This window comes from Trachurus japonicus, chromosome 6 (genome assembly GCF_045865225.1).
Source record: "Trachurus japonicus isolate A0001 chromosome 6, Traja_1.0".
Taxonomy (NCBI): Eukaryota; Metazoa; Chordata; class Actinopteri; order Carangiformes; family Carangidae; genus Trachurus; species Trachurus japonicus.
The window spans coordinates 36,640,711-36,659,610 of record NC_140912.1 but is presented as its reverse complement, the minus strand read 5'-3'; the positions used below and the strand labels follow the sequence as shown (position 1 = coordinate 36,659,610).

At 40.8% G+C, this 18,900-nt stretch overlaps 1 protein-coding gene across 1 annotated transcript; it reads left to right on the top strand.

The window, feature by feature from the left end:
• The first annotated feature begins 7,318 nt into the window (after positions 1–7,318).
• LOC146986609 (ceroid-lipofuscinosis neuronal protein 6 homolog) lies at positions 7,319–18,375 on the top strand. The gene is made up of 7 exons (XM_085780417.1): positions 7,319–7,381; positions 7,471–7,617; positions 8,601–8,888; positions 10,796–10,851; positions 12,413–12,535; positions 16,251–16,379; positions 18,183–18,375. The coding sequence occupies exons 1-7, from the start codon at positions 7,319–7,321 to the stop codon at positions 18,373–18,375; spliced, it is 999 nt and encodes a 332-aa protein (XP_085636543.1).
• The last annotated feature ends 525 nt before the right edge of the window (positions 18,376–18,900 follow it).

Genomic DNA, 18,900 nt, shown 5'->3' with positions numbered 1-18,900 from the left:
AAAAAAATAAGCATAAGACAGAATAAAAACAAACAAAACACTGAAAACAGAGTTAAAAGCAAGAGCAAATAAAAGTAAAAGAAAAGAAAATAGATAAAGTTTTAAGTTCTCAGCTAGAAGCACGTGAAAAGAGAAATGTTTTTAACCTGGATTTAAAAGTGGTGACAGTTGGGGCTGATCTCAGTTCAGCTGGTAGTTTGTTCCAGTTGTTGCAGCATAGCAGCTAAATGCTGCTTCACCATGTCTGGTCTGAACTCTGAGCTCCACTATCTGACCTGAGTCAGTAGATCTCAGAGCTCTACTGGGTTTATACTCTACTAACATGTCATTCATGTATTCTGGACCTAAACCATTCAGTGGTTTGTAAACCAGGAGCAGAACTTTAAAATCTATTCTGTAGCTGACTGGGAGCCAGTGTAAGGTCTGAAGAACCGGGGTGATGTGATCTGATCTCTTTGTTCTGGTTAAAACTCGAGCTGCAGCGTTCTGAATGAGCTGCAGCTGTTTGATGCTTTTTTGGGGGAGACCAGTCAGAAGACCGTTACAGTAGTCTAGTCTTTGGTGTAGGTACCAAATGTGGGGGCTCATACCTGGAAGTGCAGTTGTGACTTTTTTTTTTGCCTATTTCTGAATGAAAAGTTGAGTTGTGACTTTTATTTGAGCAAAAAGTGGAATTGTCCCATTGGTTGGGTTTAGGCAATGAAGAAAGGACTTGGTTAAGTTTAGTAAAAAGACCAGGTAGAGGCTAGATAGATAGAGAGAGTCCATCAACATAGATACATAGATAGATAGATAAGTTTATTGGTCACATGCAAAAGCAAAACCCAAGGTTAAAAAACAGTGCAGTGAAATGCAAAAAAAACAAGCTCTCGACTGTACCAATGAAACACAAAAGTAAAATAAAAAATATATATATATCATACCTCACATACACTCTCACACACACTCACACACAGTTTAAAATAAAACAATTGTAAAAACATCGCTCTCAGTCATAAGTAAACTAAGATAAAAATAAATATAATAAATAAGGAAGCCCATAAGAGTCCTTAAAATCATGGCATGTTCATACATAGGACCCTTTTTGGGGAAAACAGGGAACATAGGACTCTTTTGGGGGAAAACAGGGAACCCTTTTTGGGAAAAACAGGGAACATAGGACCTTCTTTGGGATAAAACAGGGAACCCTTTTTGGGAAAAACAGGGAACATAGGACCCTTTTTTGGGAAAAAGAGGGAACATAGGACCTTCTTTGAGATAAAACAGGGAACCCTTTTGGGGAAAAACAGGGAACATAGGACTCTTTTTTGGGAAAAACAGGGAACATAGGACCCTTTTTTGGGGAAAACAGGGAACATAGGACTCTTTTGGGGGAAAACAGGGAACCCTTTTTGGGAAAAACAGGGAACATAGGACCTTCTTTGAGATAAAACAGGGAACCCTTTTTTGGGAAAAACAGGGAACATAGGACCTTCTTTGAGATAAAACAGGGAACCCTTTTGGGGAAAAACAGGGAACATAGGACTCTTTTTTGGGAAAAACAGGGAACATAGGACCCTTTTTGGGGAAAACAGGGAACATAGGACTCTTTTGGGGGAAAACAGGGAACCCTTTTTGGGAAAAACAGGGAACATAGGACCTTCTTTGGGATAAAACAGGGAACCCTTTTTGGGAAAAACAGGGAACATAGGACCCTTTTTTGGGAAAAAGAGGGAACATAGGACCTTCTTTGAGATAAAACAGGGAACCCTTTTGGGGAAAAACAGGGAACATAGGACTCTTTTTTGGGAAAAACAGGGAACATAGGACCCTTTTTGGGGAAAACAGGGAACATAGGACTCTTTTGGGGGAAAACAGGGAACCCTTTTTGGGAAAAACAGGGAACATAGGACCTTCTTTGAGATAAAACAGGGAACCCTTTTTTGGGAAAAACAGGGAACATAGGACCTTCTTTGAGATAAAACAGGGAACCCTTTTGGGGAAAAACAGGGAACATAGGACTCTTTTTTGGGAAAAACAGGGAACATAGGACCCTTTTTGGGGAAAACAGGGAACATAGGACTCTTTTGGGGGAAAACAGGGAACCCTTTTTGGGAAAAAGAGGGAACATAGGACCTTCTTTGAGATAAAACAGGGAACCCTTTTGGGGAAAAACAGGGAACATAGGACTCTTTTTTGGGAAAAACAGGGAACATAGGACCCTTTTTGGGGAAAACAGGGAACATAGGACTCTTTTGGGGGAAAACAGGGAACCCTTTTTGGGAAAAACAGGGAACATAGGACCTTCTTTGAGATAAAACAGGGAACCCTTTTTTGGGAAAAACAGGGAACATAGGACCTTCTTTGAGATAAAACAGGGAACCCTTTTGGGGAAAAACAGGGAACATAGGACCCTTTTTTGGGAAAAACAGGGAACATAGGACCCAACAGGGAACTCTTTTGGGGAAAAACAGGGAACATAGGAAGCAACAGGGAACTCTTTTTGGGAAAAACAGGGAACATAGGACCCTTTTTCAAACACATAGGTACCTACGCTCCCTCAGGTAGCCATGGTGTAACTCCGGTTTGCCTGCATCAATTTTAGTCGCGTTTTTTGCATCAGGACAACGATTTAGGGGTCAAAAATGACCGGAATTCTCCTTTAAAGTGCACAGTCCCATCTAAATAAACAGATAAAGTAAAGTAAAGGACCTACCTGCTCCTCCTCTGTCCTCCTCCTCCTCCTCCTCCTCCTCCTCCTCCTGCTGTCAGCTGACGGCCGCAGTGAGAGCCGCCGCCTGCTCCCATCAAACCGCCCGGACCGGACCCGACCCGGACCCGGGGCTCACATGGAACCGGGACCGGGACCGGTAGAAACCTCCTCCACCGCCGGACACCGACACTCTCCTGCTCCCGGTGCCGGTCCTGGTCCCGGTGCTGCTGCCTGCCGCCGGTCCCGGTTCTCCTTCTCCTCCTCCTGACGTCCGCTGCTGAGAGCGCTGTTAGCCTGTTAGCTCGTCCGATGCTAACTCACTAACGGCCGTTAAACCGACTCTAACTCCCGCTGCCGTTACACTCAGACTCGGCTAAATGAACGGACCTTCCTCCTCTTTTTCCTCCTTCTCTTCCTCTGGCTCGGTTCGGTTCGTGTGTGAAAACCACAACAAACTACTCAGTCAGACTCGTTTTCACCTCTGTTAGCTCGTCACCCACCGGAAGTTATGGTTCAACTGGAAAATACCTCCGGACGGAACGTTGCTCCGCTGAAGAACGTTCCACGTTTTTTAAAAATAAACTTTATTTAAACGTTGACAGAAGAAAAAATTGGTATAAGACAAAATGACAAACGATTAAAAAAAAACATAAACAAAAACATTTATATATATATAAAACAAATTAGCGTGACAAATTAGTGAAATTTAAAGATATAAAACGTTTGTCAAAAACTTAACACCTTTATACACCATTATATAGGTTATTAGGTTATAGCTATGGTTTTTATATTTTGTAAAGAACCTTTTCCTCTTTTATCCTGCTTTATAATTGTTATGTTTAAGGTTTTAAAGTCTTCTGTGTTTATGTTTTCTAGAAACCTGCCTTGGGACTGCAGCTGAAATTTAGCAGTTGTGCTAAGTCCGGCACATTTACACTGATGCTTAATGCGTCAGTGTTGATGAATGTGCACTGTCCCAATTTAATAAATAAAGAAATGAAATTAAATTAAATGTTGTGTTATGTTAGTTGTGTAACTTTATTACGCATTTAAGTCCATGTACAAGTCTATATTGTGTTCCACTTCTACTTATTAGCCTACTAAAAAATAAAATAAATAAAAGCTTAATTGTAAACTTTGTGTGTTATGAGAACATAGACATAAATTCATCATGACATAAAAACATAATGTCCTCAAAAGGCTTTACAACACAGAGAAGAACAAACTAATAAAACAATCTTTATTGTCATCACACCACAAGTGTAGTGGAAATTGGCATGGCTTCTCCTCTATATAAAAAAAATAAAAAAATACAAGAACAAATAAAATATACAATACAATTTCTCATGACATAAAAACACAAATGAACCAAAAAAACAACAACATCTTTATTGTTATAACACCACAGGAGGAATTAAATTGTGCAAATACGAACACAATAGAAATTTAAATAGACATAATCAGAAAAGGCAACAGTTGTCCCTTTCTTTATTTCATGATTATTATTAAATATGAACCATTAGCATCATTGTTTTTAATATCTAGCCTATTGTATTGTCTGTTTTTACATTGTGTGTCTTGTACATGGACTTCAGTGTGTAATAAAGTTTAACATAACACAACATGACAATTATAAAGCAGGATGAAAGAGAAAAAAGTTTCTTTACAACATGTGTGAACTAGGCTACTTCAGTTTTAAAATAGCCTAGGAGAGAAAAAACATGCAGCAAATAACAACAACATGTGTGTGTTGCCATGGTTACAGAGCTTTCTCTGACATCACTCATCTGTTCCTGTGACAGTTGGAGCTTCATCATGTTGACGACCAGTTAGTCCAGTAGTGTTTTTCTTCTTCTGCTGCTGCTGCTGCTTTTAACGCGTCCTCCACCTGGAACAAGACAACAGGAAGTGAGTCATCACCCTCCAACACAACAACAACAACAACAACAACAACACACACACACACACCATAACTCACTTTATTATTCTGTATTTCTGCAGGTTGAAGGTCTGTGCTTTTTATTAAAACCCTCCTGTCCTTCTGTTCCCTTCCTCCATCCTTCTCTCTTTCCTTCCATTTCCCTTCCTTCTTTCCCTTCGTCCATCCTCCCTTCCTCCATCTTTCTTTCCTTCCTTTTTCCCTTCCTTCTTTCCTTTCTTCCTTATTCCCTTCCTTCCTTCAATCCTTCCTTCCTTCTTCTTCCTTCCTTGAACGAATCTGCTCCCTCCCACCATCTTTCTTTCTTTCCTTTGTCCCTTCCCTTTTCCTTCCTTCACTCCTTTGTTCCCTTCGTCCTTCTTGACCTGATCTGTTCCCTCACTCCATCTTTCTTTCCTTCCTTTTCCCTTTCTTCTTTCCACAATCCTTCCTTCTTTCTTTCCCTTTGCCCATCCTTCTGCTTCTTTCCTTGACCTAATCTGTCCCTTCCCTTTTCCTTCCTTCACTCCTTCCTTCCCTTCATCCTTCTTCTTCCTTCCTTTTTGACCTAATTGACCCAATATGTTCCCTCCCTCTTTATTTCCTTCCTTTTCCATTCCTTCTTTTTCCCTTCCTTTCTTCTTTCCTCCCATCTTTCCCTTCGTCCTTCCTTCCTTGACCCAGAAGAACAACAGGAAGGTTTTAAACACCTGAAATCTTCACAGTCAGGTTCATTTTTGCTTTAAACTGACCCGTCTGACCTCAGATCTGACCTGGGATCAGTCGGATGAGATGATGATGATTGACAGAATATGTTTCATGTGTGTGTGTGTGTGTGTGTGTGTGTGTGTGTGTGTGTGTCCCAGTTTCCAGATTAAAATCCTGTTTCAGGTGTTGGTGGTTTTATAAACTGTTTAAGCTCCTCACCGTGCTGATCTGAGACCAGATTAATGTGACTAATGAAACACAGATTAGAGGATTAAACCAGCAGCAGCAGCAGCAGCAGCAGATAAAATATAAACCTGCAGCTCCGTCGGTCCAGAGGATGGAGAGAAGAGACAGAGAGAGAGATAGAGGAGGAGGTGAAGAAGACATGATGAAGACGATGAGTCGCCAGAGAACCAGCTCGTCTGCAGCGTCCGGCTTCATGTTCAGGTTCGTCTGCTTCTACTTCCTGTTTCTGTTAACCAGCTGCTTCAGTCTGAACTCGTTAGTCCCACAGACCTGAGACCAGTTCAGAGACTCTAAAACCAGGAATTTTCAGAATAAAGTTTTGATATTTTATATATTATTTGATATTAAACATGAAAAAAGTCACATTTATATTTAATAAACATAAATAATCTGAGACAAACTGAGTAGAATCAATATATTAGTGTCGCATCAGTTTTCTCATTGTGCTACTTTATTATCCAATATTCCAGTTAAGTTCCTTTAAAATAAATACGAATACAGTTTTATATAGCCCACTTATATATAATATTATCTTGTCTTTGTTTCACTGTTTTATTTTTCTGCTACAAACGAGCTTCAAACATAGACTTATATAATTTTTTTCGGAACAATTTCTCATGTTGGGGCTTCAATACAAGACGGACATTACAGACGAGCACCATGGAGGTATTTGGATGTTTTTTGGTGTGTCTTTTTGTTACGAAGAAAAGTGAGCTCCGTTCTCAAGGACTCAGGACTCTGAAACTTCTCCCAGCCCTTAGTCCACATGAGGGGGAGGAGATAATGAGTGAAATTTGAATTTTGGGTGAACTATCCCTTTAACGAGCTGCTTCAGTCTGAACTCGTTAGTCCCACCGACTCAGATCAGACCTGAGACCAGTTCAGAGACTAGAACCTCAAACACAGACCGGATTTTCAGAATAAAGTTTTGATATTTTATATATTATTTAGTTTAGTTTAGTTTTAGTTCTTTTATTTGCACATTATAAAACCTGTATAAACAATGGAAATAATGAAATTAAATATTGTGCAGGAGAGGTAGAAGCCAAAAAAGGCTGATAAAAATACCTCCCCTATGTAAAAAAAAAACAGTGGTGGTCTTCAGAGTAGGAAGACAACACATAAATTCACAACATAAAAAACAGAAAAGAAAGAAAAACAAGGAAAAAAGAAAGACAAGTTAACATAGAAAAATGAACGATAGGCCTACTGAATTAATAAAAAAAACTAAAAACTAAATCTAAATACAGTTTTATAGTATTATCTTGTCTTTGTCTCACAGTGTTATTCTTATATAGTTTATTGTTTAGTTTTGACTCATGTGAGGTTTTAAAGCAGCTGCTGTGACTTCAGACCAAAAGACGTCAGAAATGAAAAAATGAAAATGAAAATGAAAAAAAATCAATAAAAATGAAACAACAAAAACATTGACAATCAAAATGAATAAAAAATAAAATCGTCATTATAATCATTCTGCTGCTTCTCCCACTGAGAAAATCTGTGTTTCATTCTCTTTCTTTTTAAAAGTTACAACAAACTGGAATTTGAAGAATTAATCGATCAGTCGACTCTTTAAATCCTAAAATCTCACATCCCATTTTTGTTTTTCTAAAATAAACAATGACATTTAACAATGAATTTTGAATGTGAAGCTGTTGTCAGACTGATTATAACACACACACACACACACACACACACACACACACACACACACAGCTGGATGTGACAGATGTGATTAGAGGAGAGAGTCCACGATGTTCACTGAGACAGAACTAATCTGGCCCAGACCGGTTCACATCTGGACCAGTAAACCACCAGTGAACACTCTGGTTCCACATCTGGACCAGTAAACATCTGGAGGAGCGGTTTGGTTCTAGCAGCCAGATGTGGAGTTCTGGTTCTTCAGGTTCTGTTTCCGTCCTGCAGTCGTCTGCCCGGTTCTCCAGAGGAGGAATCGAACCGGGTTCTGGTGAAGCCGCGGTTCCAGCTGCACCTCTGGCTCGGCCTCGTCCTCCACAGCTGGATCCTGGACGTGGGACGGCCCGTCGTCATGGTAACACGACAACCGCATCAGTTTCTGTTTGGTTACTACGACGGAGCCACATTGAGAAAACTTTTGAGAAAAGTCATAATTTTACAACGATTAAATCATAATATTACAATAAAGTCATAATATTTCAACCTGTTGTTTTAGAGGTGTAAGTTGTTATAATGAGGCCGTGGAGCGTTTGGTGAAGTTGTACTTAAGTATCGTAAAATTATGACTTTTTTCTTGTAAAATTAAGACTTGACTTTTTCCCTCGTAAAATTATGACTTTTTTCTTGTAAAATTAAGACTTGACTTTTTCCCTCGTAAAATTATGACTTTTTCGCGTATTATTATGACTTTATTCTCGTAATATAATGACTTTTTTCTTGTAAAAATTATGACTTTTTTGTCGTGAAATGATGACTTATTGTTGTAAAATGATGACTTTCTTCTTTAATCTTGTAAAATTATGACCTTTTCTCATAAAGATTGACTTTTTTCTTGTAATATAATGACTTTATTCTTGTAAAATTAAGACTGGACTTCTTCTCATGACTTATGACTTATGACTTTTTTTCTCATAAAATTATGACTTTGTCTCGTAATGTTATGACTTTTTTCCGCGTATTATTATGGTTTCATTCTCGTGATATCACTTTTTTCTTGTAAAAATTATGACTCATTGTTGTAAAATTATGACATTTTCTCGTAATATTATGACGTTTTTCTCATAAAATTTGACTTATTTCTTGTAATATAATGACTTTTTCTTGTAAAAAATTATGACTTTTTTGTCATAAAATCACGACTCATTGTTGTAAAATTATGACATTATTCTTGTAATATTATTACTTTATTCTCGTAAAATGATGACCTTTTTTCTCCCGTAATCTTATGACTTTATTTCTCGTAAAATTATGACTTTGTCTGTGAATTTTATCATTCATAGTTTACAGATCATATTGCAGTAGTTTTTTGTTTCCTTGATGTTTTTCCTGCGGCTGCAGCTCCTCGTCCCCTCCGACCTGTTTCCTCTGAACCGTCCCGGAGCGGCCGACTGGCTCCACTTCCTGTACAACGTCACGGCGCCGCTCGTCCTGCTCCAGGTGCTGGAGCGCAGCCCCAGGACCCCGCCCCCCGTCGCCGTGCGCCTCGGCCTCGTCTCCGTCGTCATGGCGACCGGCTTCCACCTGGTGGCCGACTCGGTGGCCCGACGGCTGCTGCTGATTGGCTACGAGCTGCACCTGTCCGTCAGGGAGAACGAGGTCATGGGGAAGCTGGAGCCGCCGGCCCTGGTGGGAACACACACACACACACACACACACTAAAACACACACACACTAAAACACACACACACACGCATACACACACACACACACACACACACACACACACACACACACACACACACACACACACGCATACACACACACACACACACACACACACACACACACACACACACACACACACACACACACACACTAAAACACACACACACACACACACACACACTAAAACACACTAAAACACACACACACACACACACACACACACACACACTAAAACACACACACACACACACACACACACACACACACACACACACACACACACACACACTAAAACACACTAAAACACACACACACACACTAAAACACACACACACACACACACACACTAAAACACACACACACACACTAAAACACACACACACACACTAAAACACACAAAAACACACACACAGGAGGATTTATGATGTCACAACTGAAGGTCGACTTGTTCTGGGGCCCTTTGTCAAGTCCCGCCCTTCACGGTTACTGTTGCTAGGTTGGACAAACAATAGTCACGGAAGGGTTAACTCCCATTGGAAACCATTGAAAATGAGGCAGATTCAAAAAGCTTGTAAGGAAATTTTGAATTAACTTATCTATCAGAAAAATGGTGTCTGTGATAGAAGACAGACGTGGCTAAAGAGCGGTTGAACGGCATTACACGACTTTAACGAAAAGTGGGGAAAAATCATTGTTTTGGTCACTCACTAGCTAGCTAGCTAACGACACTAGCTAACGACACTACCTAACGACGCTAGCTAACGTTAGCTACAAGCTGTGTTTATTGATGTCTTGGGTTTGGGGAATGGGATAAAAATGACTCTGGGAATATGTCCGGATATCGTGAGTCGCTGTTACAGGTACCTCAGGCACATTTTAACCATATTGAAAAATTATAAAGTAGTTTTTGCCGAAAAAATTGCTGTCTACCTATCTGGTTACATAGGGTTTCATTGCAGGGTTGTCCAACCTAGAGCAGTGTAAAAGAGAATAAGGACAGCATTGGTCCAATGGCAGCGCCTCCTGGTGGAGGAATATGAGTTTTGCAAAAGCGCCGAAGAACTGACATCTCTGCATTGTTGGTGAATGAACAGTGTGGTGTTTTCAATAATTTAAGGACATTTATAGATCACCCACGTTAATAGCATCATTGAGGATCCTTTACAGATAAACATTAACACATAGGCCAGTAAAAAAACAACAAAAAAAACAGTTGTCTACATGTTTCAATCTACATTTTGTATAAGTATAATTTGATGACCAAGACACCTAAAAACAAAAACACGGCTGTTTTCATCAATTTACCAGCAAGTGGGCAACACACATACATTGGAGTGAATGGGTTTTCTGGGCGCTTTTGCAATACCCATATCCTGCCACTAGGGGCGCAAAACCCTTAAACCCTTAAACCCTTAAACCCTTAAACCCTTAAACCCTTAAACCCATAAACCCTTACCACGGGAGTTAATGGTGGTGTCGTTAACTCTCTTTTACAGTGCTCTAGTCCAACCTTAGAACGCTGCGCAACACGTGGCATGGGGAGAAGCGCTCTGATTGGTGGAACAGCAGACCAATCAGAAGGCAAAGGGTCAATTGATCAATTATTAATTGATTGATTGGGTCAAATTGAAGTAGAAACTGTCTCCTTTAAGTTTTAGTTTTAGTTCTTGTTGTAGTTGTTGGTTGTTTCAGACGGTGTGTGTGTGTGTGTGTGTGTGTCTGTGTGTTTCGTCTCTAATGTGATCTGGGATTTTATTCCTCATCCAATATCGGAGCGAATGTTGTCTGGAAGCATCTGGAGCCGCGAGGGAAACGAACAAGACAGAAACATTAAATCAACAGCATCCAGATGTTGTTTCATTTCACAGGTCGACGCCTTCGAGCTCCTCTTCTACTACGACCACACTTTGGGCCATCTGATGTGGTAAGGCTGGGTTTCCATGGTAACTAATATTGAATATTAAAATCTAATTTATCAGAAATTAACATATTTTATAATAACTGATGATTTGGTTTTTGTTTTTTAACCAGAAATGAAGAATCTGTTGATTTAAAGTTTCATAAACACTCAGAGAAACCAAATCCTGCAAGTTGTTGGATGGTGGGTCCAGGTGGTGAGGGGGCGGGGCTTAGTTGTGACATCACAAAGTGACAGGAAGTCCTGACGGCTGGTTTTAAGGCTCAGTTTCTGAATACAGGCTGTGTGCATTTCTCTGTGGACTGAGGCTTTGATACTTTCACAGTATTAATATAGAACATAGAGCTGCTTTATAATCACACTACACATGGACATCTACCTTTATACTGTATGGAGCTTTAACACAAACATCTACCTTTATACTGTATGGAGCTTTAATACAAACATCTACCTTTATACTGTATGGAGCTTTAACACAAACATCTACCTTTATACTGTATGGAGCTTTAACACAAACATCTACCTTTATACTGTATGGAGCTTTAATACAAACATCTACCTTTATACTGTATGGAGCTTTAATACAAACATCTACCTTTATACTGTATGGAGCTTTAACACAAACATCTACCTTTATACTGTATGGAGCTTTAACACAAACATCTACCTTTATACTGTATGGAGCTTTAACACAAACATCTACCTTTATACACTATGGAGCTTTAATACAAACATCTACCTTTATTTTGAAGGAGCTTCAATAGAAACATCTATAAACAGACCTGGAGTCAGTTTATCTCCAGAACAAACTCACTTGTCTTTATAACATAATATTTATAACTTAGATAAATTGAACCAAATATTTGAAATAGTTCATTTCTCGGTCTAAAGATGAAGAGCTGCTCCTCCAGGACTCGGTCTGATCCAGAACCAGAACCCTGAATGATCTGGATCAGACTTAAAGGGATAGTATCTTTTTTTTTTAAAGTGTGGTTGTATGATCTACAAATAGCCCCTAAGTACTTTAATTGCAGTAGAAGACTCTCTGCACTCCTCCCGTTAGCAACGCCAGCCCATAATAGCCCTGCCCAGAGATTTACAACATACAGTGTTGTGAACAGACCCAAAGAAACGGCCTATTTTCACGGCCTAAAAGAGGTTTTACCTGAAAAAAAATACACAGTTCCATTGTTCGCTATAATATAATTTTTTCCAGCCCTTCAAAGTACAGGAAAAACACAGTTTTTATTTGGACCTAACCAACTGCTGATCGGCGGGCGCTAACCCTGGGCGGAGGGATACGTGAGTTGGTTAGGTCCAAATAAAAACTGTGTTTTTCCTGCACTTTGAAGGGCTGGAAAAAAATATATTATTATATTATATTATATTATATTATAGGCTATTATTTATCAGGTAGCGACATATATATTCTTCTACTGCAATTAAAGTACTTAGGGGCTATTTGTAGATGATACAACCCCACTTTAAAAAAAATGCTACTATCCCTTTAAATGTTAATCAGACTCATTCAGCAGCTTCTTCTTCTTCTTCTTCTCCTCTCCTCCAGGTTTGTTCCCTTCTTCCTGGTCCTCCTGCTCTTCTTCAGTGGTAGTTTCTGCTGCAGCAGTGAGGAGGTCCGGTTGCCCCCGGCAGCCTGGCTGCTGCTGGCGCCCAACAGCGCCTACTACTGGTCAGTGTCATAGTTATATATGACTTTAGAGTTTAGAGAGTCACTGTGGATGTACGGAGCGGCCATCTTGGATCTTGAGCCGACAGTTTCTGAGGTTCAGACTTGATGTCTGTGATGCTGAGAGAAACCAACAGGAGCAGAAGGAGCTCAGAGCTCAGAGGAGAAATACAGTCTGAGAGGAGACGAGGGAACAAGGGAACGAGACGCCTCCTCCTCCTCTTCCTCCCTTTCTCCCTCTCCTCTTCCCTCCTTTTCCCTTCTTCCCCTCTTCTTCTCCCTCCTCCTCCCTCTTCCCTTCTTCTCCCCTCCTCCTCCTCTTCCATTATTCCTCCCCTCCTCTTCCTCCTCCTCCTCTTTTCCTCCACTCTTCCTCCTCCCTCCTCTTCAACTCTTTCTCCCCTCCTCCTCCTCTTCTTTCACTCTTCCTCCCCCTTCTCCCTTTCCTCTTCTTCCTCTCAACGCTCCTTTTCCCTTCTTCCCCTCTTCTTCTCCCCTCCTCCTCCTCCTCTTCCTCCCCTCCTCCTCAGCTTTCCCCTTCTACTCCTCTTCCGCCTTGTCTCCCTCCTCCCTCTCTTCTTCCTCCTCCTCCTCCTCTTCCACTATTCCTTCACTCCTCCTCCTTCTCCTCTTTTATCTCCACTCTTCCTCCTCCCTCTTCTCTTCTCCTCCCCCTCCCCATTTTCTTCCTCCCCCCCCCTCTCTTCTTCATCCCTCCTCCTCCTCTTCCACTATTCCTCCCCTCCTCTTCCTCCTCCATCTCCTCTTCTTCCTCTCCCCTCCCCTCTTCTTCTCCCCTCCTCTTTTCCCTCCACTCTTCCTCCTCCCTCTTCTCTTCTTCCTCCTCTTTTACTCTTCCTCCCCTCCTCCTCCTCTTCCACTCTTCCTCCTCCCTCTCCCCCTCCTTTTCCCTTCCTCCCCTCCTCCTCAGCCTTCCCCTTCTACTCCTCTTCGCCCTTCTCTTCCTCCTCCCTTTCCTCCTCCTCCTCCTTCTCTTCCTCCTCCTCCTCTTCCTCCTCCTCCTCCTCCTCCTCCTCCTCTACACAGAGCTTTTTTACTTCCTGGTTCCTAGTGTTTTTATAGTGTGACAGTAAAAGGTGACTCAGCAGCAGCAACAGGTGAGTCAGCGTCATGTGACTCAGCAGGTGGTGAACAGGTGAACAGGTGAGTCCAGTAGGCGGAGCCTGAGCCGACTCACAGAAACAACAGCTCAACAAAAACTTTATTGATCCTGGAGGAGCGACAGTGAACACGAGCTGTGACCAACAACCTACACTGCAAAAACTCAAAATCGTTCCAAGAATATTTGTCTTATTTCTTGTCCAAATGTCTCATTTCTAGTCAAAACTAATCTCTCTCCACTTAAAATAAGACTCATCACCTAAAAATCAACTTGTTTTTAGATCATTTTCACTTGTTTCAAACTAATTTTCACTTGAAATAAGTAGAAAAATCTGCCAGTGAAAGTTTTTTGTGTTTGTAATAAGAAAGAAAAACTTGCTCCACTATCAGATTTTTCTACTTATTTCAAGTGAAAATATGCTTGAAAGAAGCAGGGCCGTTGCTAGGAATTCTGGGCCCCCTAAAGAATACTAAAGTGGGCCCCTCCCCCTAACTTTTCCTTTTTTTTTTCTTAGACTACGTATGTATTATCGTTTTTTATTTAGCCTTCTTTGTTTTGATGCTAATGCAGCATTACACTGCAAAAACTCAAGTATCTTAGCAAGAATATTTGTCTTATTTCTAGTCAAAATGTCATTTCTAGTCAAAACAAATCTCATTCTACTTAAAATAAGACTCATCATATTAAAAGTAGCTTGTTTTTAGACACTTTTTACTTCTTTCAAGCATATTTTCACTTGAATTAAGTCGAAAAAATTTGATAGTGGAGCAAGTTTTTCTTCCTTATTACAAGCACAAAAAACGTACTTTCACTGGCAGATTTTTCTATTTATTGTGAATTTAAGTGAAAATGATCTAAAAAGTAAATTTTTAGGTGATGAGTCTTATTTTAAGTGGAAAGAGATTAGTTTTGACTAGAAATGAGACATTTGGACAAGAAATAAGACAAATATTCTTGGAAAGATGTAGAGTTTTTACAGTGTACTATGAGTATTAGTCAGGGTCTTACGCAGAATAAATCAGTCATACAAAGATTAGACTACTGGGGTTTTTTATGGGCCCCACTGGGCGCTGGGCCCCTAGAATTATCATCACCTTTCTCCCCTATACAACGGCCCTGGAAAGAAGTAAAAAGTGTCTAAAAACAAGCTGCTTTTTCTTATTTTAAGTATAATGAGATTTGTTTTGACTAGAAATAAGACAAATATTCTTGGTAAGATATTTTAGTTTTTGCAGTGTAAAGTTAACTGTGACTGTACTCATGGTGTCTGGTTCTACACACACACACACACACACACACACACTGAAACTGTAACTAGTGTGTGACACCTGAGTGAGTGTGTAGTAATAATTGATCAGTTTCACTTCTCAGGTGTTGCTGACTTGCAGCACTCACAGATTAAAGTGGTCGTGAGTTTTGACTCTTTAAATAAAAATTACGACTCGGCTGTAAAAAAAAAAAAAAAGTCAGTCGCTCTCACATGTTTTTTATTTATTTCAGTTCACAACGTTTTTAAATTTCACACACGGTGCACTCAGAGTGTGTTTGTGTTTGTGGAAACTGCTGCAGAAATTGTTTGGTGATGTGTTCAAGGAACCCTGGAGAGTCGGACAAACTCATTTTATACCACAGCAAACAAAATAATATGTAAAAGACAAAACAAATGTTCAGTTTAAAGAAAAAAAAAAGCTCCCTTATTTATAATAACTAATAATCATGATAATTATTGGATTATTTGGTAACGCTTTCATTTACAGCCCATTAATTATGTAATAATGTCGAGAAATAGCCTTGAAATTACGTGATAATGTAAAGAATTAGTCTAGAAATAACAATTAATTACATGATAATGTCAAGAATTAGTCTAGAAATAACAATTAATTGCCTAATAATGTCAAGAAATAGCCTAGAAATCACATATAGTTATGTGATAATGTCAAAAAATTGTCTAGAAATAACAAGTAATTTCACAATAATGTCAAGAAATAGCCTAGAAATAACAATTAATTACATGATAATGTCAAGAAATAGTCTAGAATTAACAATTAATTATATGATAATTTCAAGAAATAGTCTAGAAATAACAATTAATTACATGATAATGTCAAGAAATAGCCTAGAAATAACAATTAATTACATGATAATGTCAAGAATTAGTCTAGAAATAACAATTAATTACACAATAATGTCAAGAAATAGCCTTGAAATAACAATTAATTACATGATAATGTCAAGAAATAGCCTTGAAATAACAGTAGATTTCATATTAATGTCATGTTTTTCATAAATAAAGAGATTACACTGAGTTTTCATGCTTTGAATTTTTGGGGAAAGGCCAGAAGCTTTCTTCGATATTTCTGTGCTATAGACATTATTAACGGCCGGTAAATTAAAGGGTTACCGATAGATTTTCATACTTATATTATAATTTATATCATTTAGTTGTTATTAAGAATAATATTTTATTAATTATGTGTTGAATCAGCGGTACAAAATGTTTTGCTGACTGAATATCATCGTTATTTAAGGTGGAATTAACAGGTTGTGACGTCACAACGAGCTGATGACGTCACCGCTGTGTTCCCATGGCAACAGGTACCTGATCGCCGAGGGCCAGACCTTCATCCTCTTCACCTTCACCTTCTTCGCCATGGCCGCCACGGTGATGCACCAGAGGAGGCGGGGCCTGGTTCCCGACGGCAACGGCCTCTTCATGCTCTACAGGTAAACCACGTGTTCGTCAGTCTCCATGGCAACAGCAGCATCTACGTTTAGTCTGAGAGGTGAACGAGGGAACGAGGCTCCTCCTTCTCTTCTTCTCCTCCTCCTCTTCCTCTCTTTCTCCCCTCCTCCTCCTCATCAACTCCCCCCCCTCTCCCTCTCCTCTTCTCCCTCTCCCTCCTCCTCTTCCCTTCTTCCTCCCCCTCCTCTTCCACTTTCTCTTCCACTCTTCCTTCCTCCTCCTCTTCCTCCCCCCTCTCCTCCTCTTCCTTCTCCTCTTCTTCCTCCTCTTCCCCTATTATTCATCCCTTTTTCCTCCTCTCCCCCTCTTCCACTTTCTCTTCCACTCTTCCTTCTCCTCTTTCTCCTCCTCTTCCTTCTCCTCCTCCTCCTCTTCCACTCTTCCTCCCCCTCCTCTTCCTCCTCCTCTTCCTTCTCCTCTTCTTCCTCCCTCCTCCTCCTCCTCCTCCTCTTCCACTCTTCCTCCCCCTCTCCTCCTCTTCCTTGTCCTCTTCTTCCTCTTCTTCCCCTCTTCTTCCTCCCCTCATCTTCCACTCTTCTGCACAATAACTTTTCCTGTATTCTGTATATTTCTATCTTTATCTTTATTCTATTCTGCTTTATTCTTTTTATATCAGGCCCGTAGCCAGCCTTGTGGAGGGGGGGGTTCTTTTTTCCCAAAAAGTGGGGATCCTCCCCCAGAAATTTTTTTATGATTTTAAGAGGTAAATGAAGTATTCTGGTGTACTCTGAGAAGAATATAATAGGAAGACAACATTCGCTTCAGATAAAAATAAAAAAAAATTGGTAGGCTACTGACTGAGGTTTCTATCTTTGTAATGGCAAGAATGGCTGGACTGTATGACTGGTCTAGTGGGGAGCTGTGGCTGGTGAGAAAAAACAAAACTTTTTTTTTTTTTTTTCAATCTTTTGACCTGGACCAGCCTTTCAAGGCCAGTTTCCTCTGCTTCAGCCTCTTTAAGACCACACCACCACCACTTCTGCCCTGTTCTCATCTGTATGATGGCTGTAGCTACTGTCACATATTAATAAATGAAAGGAGGCTCCCATTCCCATTTGGAGGTTGCAGGTATAACACACGCACACACACACACACACACTTTTGGACTTAGATTTGAGTTCTCAGTTCAGTCCGAAAATATGTAGAAATTAATTAGGTCAGGTCGCGCTCCTACTCAGCTTCTCTCTCTCTCTCTTTTTTTTTTTTGGCCGGGTTCGGACCAACTTAATTCAGGGTCCGGGTTCCAACACCCGCGGGTCAGACCGGGTTCGGCTTTTAACTTTCAGGCCCGTTCAGCTTGATGCAGGGAGCACCGCACCGCACCGCAGGTTGCAGAGCGTCAACTCGCGCGGCGCCCTACTGCGCTGTGATTGGCTAGAACTCAGAGGCTTTGGGCTGTTTGCTTCAGCAGCAGTCCAGTCAACACGGGGACACGCATCCCACACCAATCAGAGAGTTATTAGAGAGCCTAATACACGACAAGCACCGGCGCCACATTTGCGGCGGCAGCGGGGAGGTGGGGGGGGTGGGGGGTGGGGTTCGAACGAACCCTCCGATCCCCCTTGGCTACGGGCCAGTATATGAATCCTAAATTGTATGTATATATTTTTGCACTAGAATATTTTAATTTATTCTATTTTATCGTATCTTATTTTATTGTTACCTTTTACTATCACTCTTTTTATCCGCCCTTGACACCACGCCTCGCTCCTCGTGCTGTAAACTGTCCTTTCCTGCTCTGGGCAGTAAAATCATCTCTGAATCTCCCTCTGTGTCTCTCTCAGCTTCTCTGCAGCTCTGCTGCTGCTGCTGGTCTGGGTCGTGTGTCTGTGGGACGACGGCGTCCTGAGGAGGAAACACCCCGGTCTCATCTACATCCCTCAGCCCCGCGCCGTCTACACGCTCCACCTCCGCCGCCGCCAGTCCACACACCCACCTGAGACACCTGGACCTGAGCAACAACAAGCTGCAACATGACTTCACTCTGAATTCACAGTCCTCATTTGCACGATCGATCAGCCTTTTCATGGACGGCCATCAAAGAATGGAACAGGCTGCCTGCAACCCTGGAAAGCAGAATAAACTTTTTAAATTCACCTCCTAACTTAAAGGGATAGCTCAACATTTAGTCAAATTGGCCCATTGCCATAATCCCTATAGTCATAGCAGTAGGTTCTTTACCTTTATTTGTCAGTGCAAGCTATTTTTAGAACGGCGGAGCAGAGCCGTGAGCTGCTCAGAGCTATGGAGGCTAAAGGAATTTCTTGGTTTCCCTCATCAAACTCATCAAATACACAATCCAACAACTCAAAAACGCTTTCGTGGACAAGTTGTGACCTGCACATTCACCACGCTATGAGATAATAATGGAACGTTACGAAACTGAGCCGTTTTCGAGGTAAATACAGGGTAAATACAGAGTCTGCTTGCAGAAAAACTGTCCCTGAAGGCAACGCACATCAGCGGTTTTGCAGGTATTTCCCTCTAAAACAACTCTGTGTG

What these genes read in the sequence shown, in the direction of transcription:
- LOC146986609 (XM_085780417.1), top strand. Translation starts at nt 7,319, where the DNA reads ATGTTCACTGAGACAGAACTAATCTGGCCCAGACCGGTTCACATCTGG. An exon ending in TCTGGACCAGTAAACCACCA is followed by an intron (nt 7,382 to 7,470) that starts GTGAACACTCTG and finishes CTGGTTCTTCAG; the next exon opens with GTTCTGTTTCCGTCCTGCAG. An exon ending in CCCAACAGCGCCTACTACTG is followed by an intron (nt 12,536 to 16,250) that starts GTCAGTGTCATA and finishes CCATGGCAACAG; the next exon opens with GTACCTGATCGCCGAGGGCC.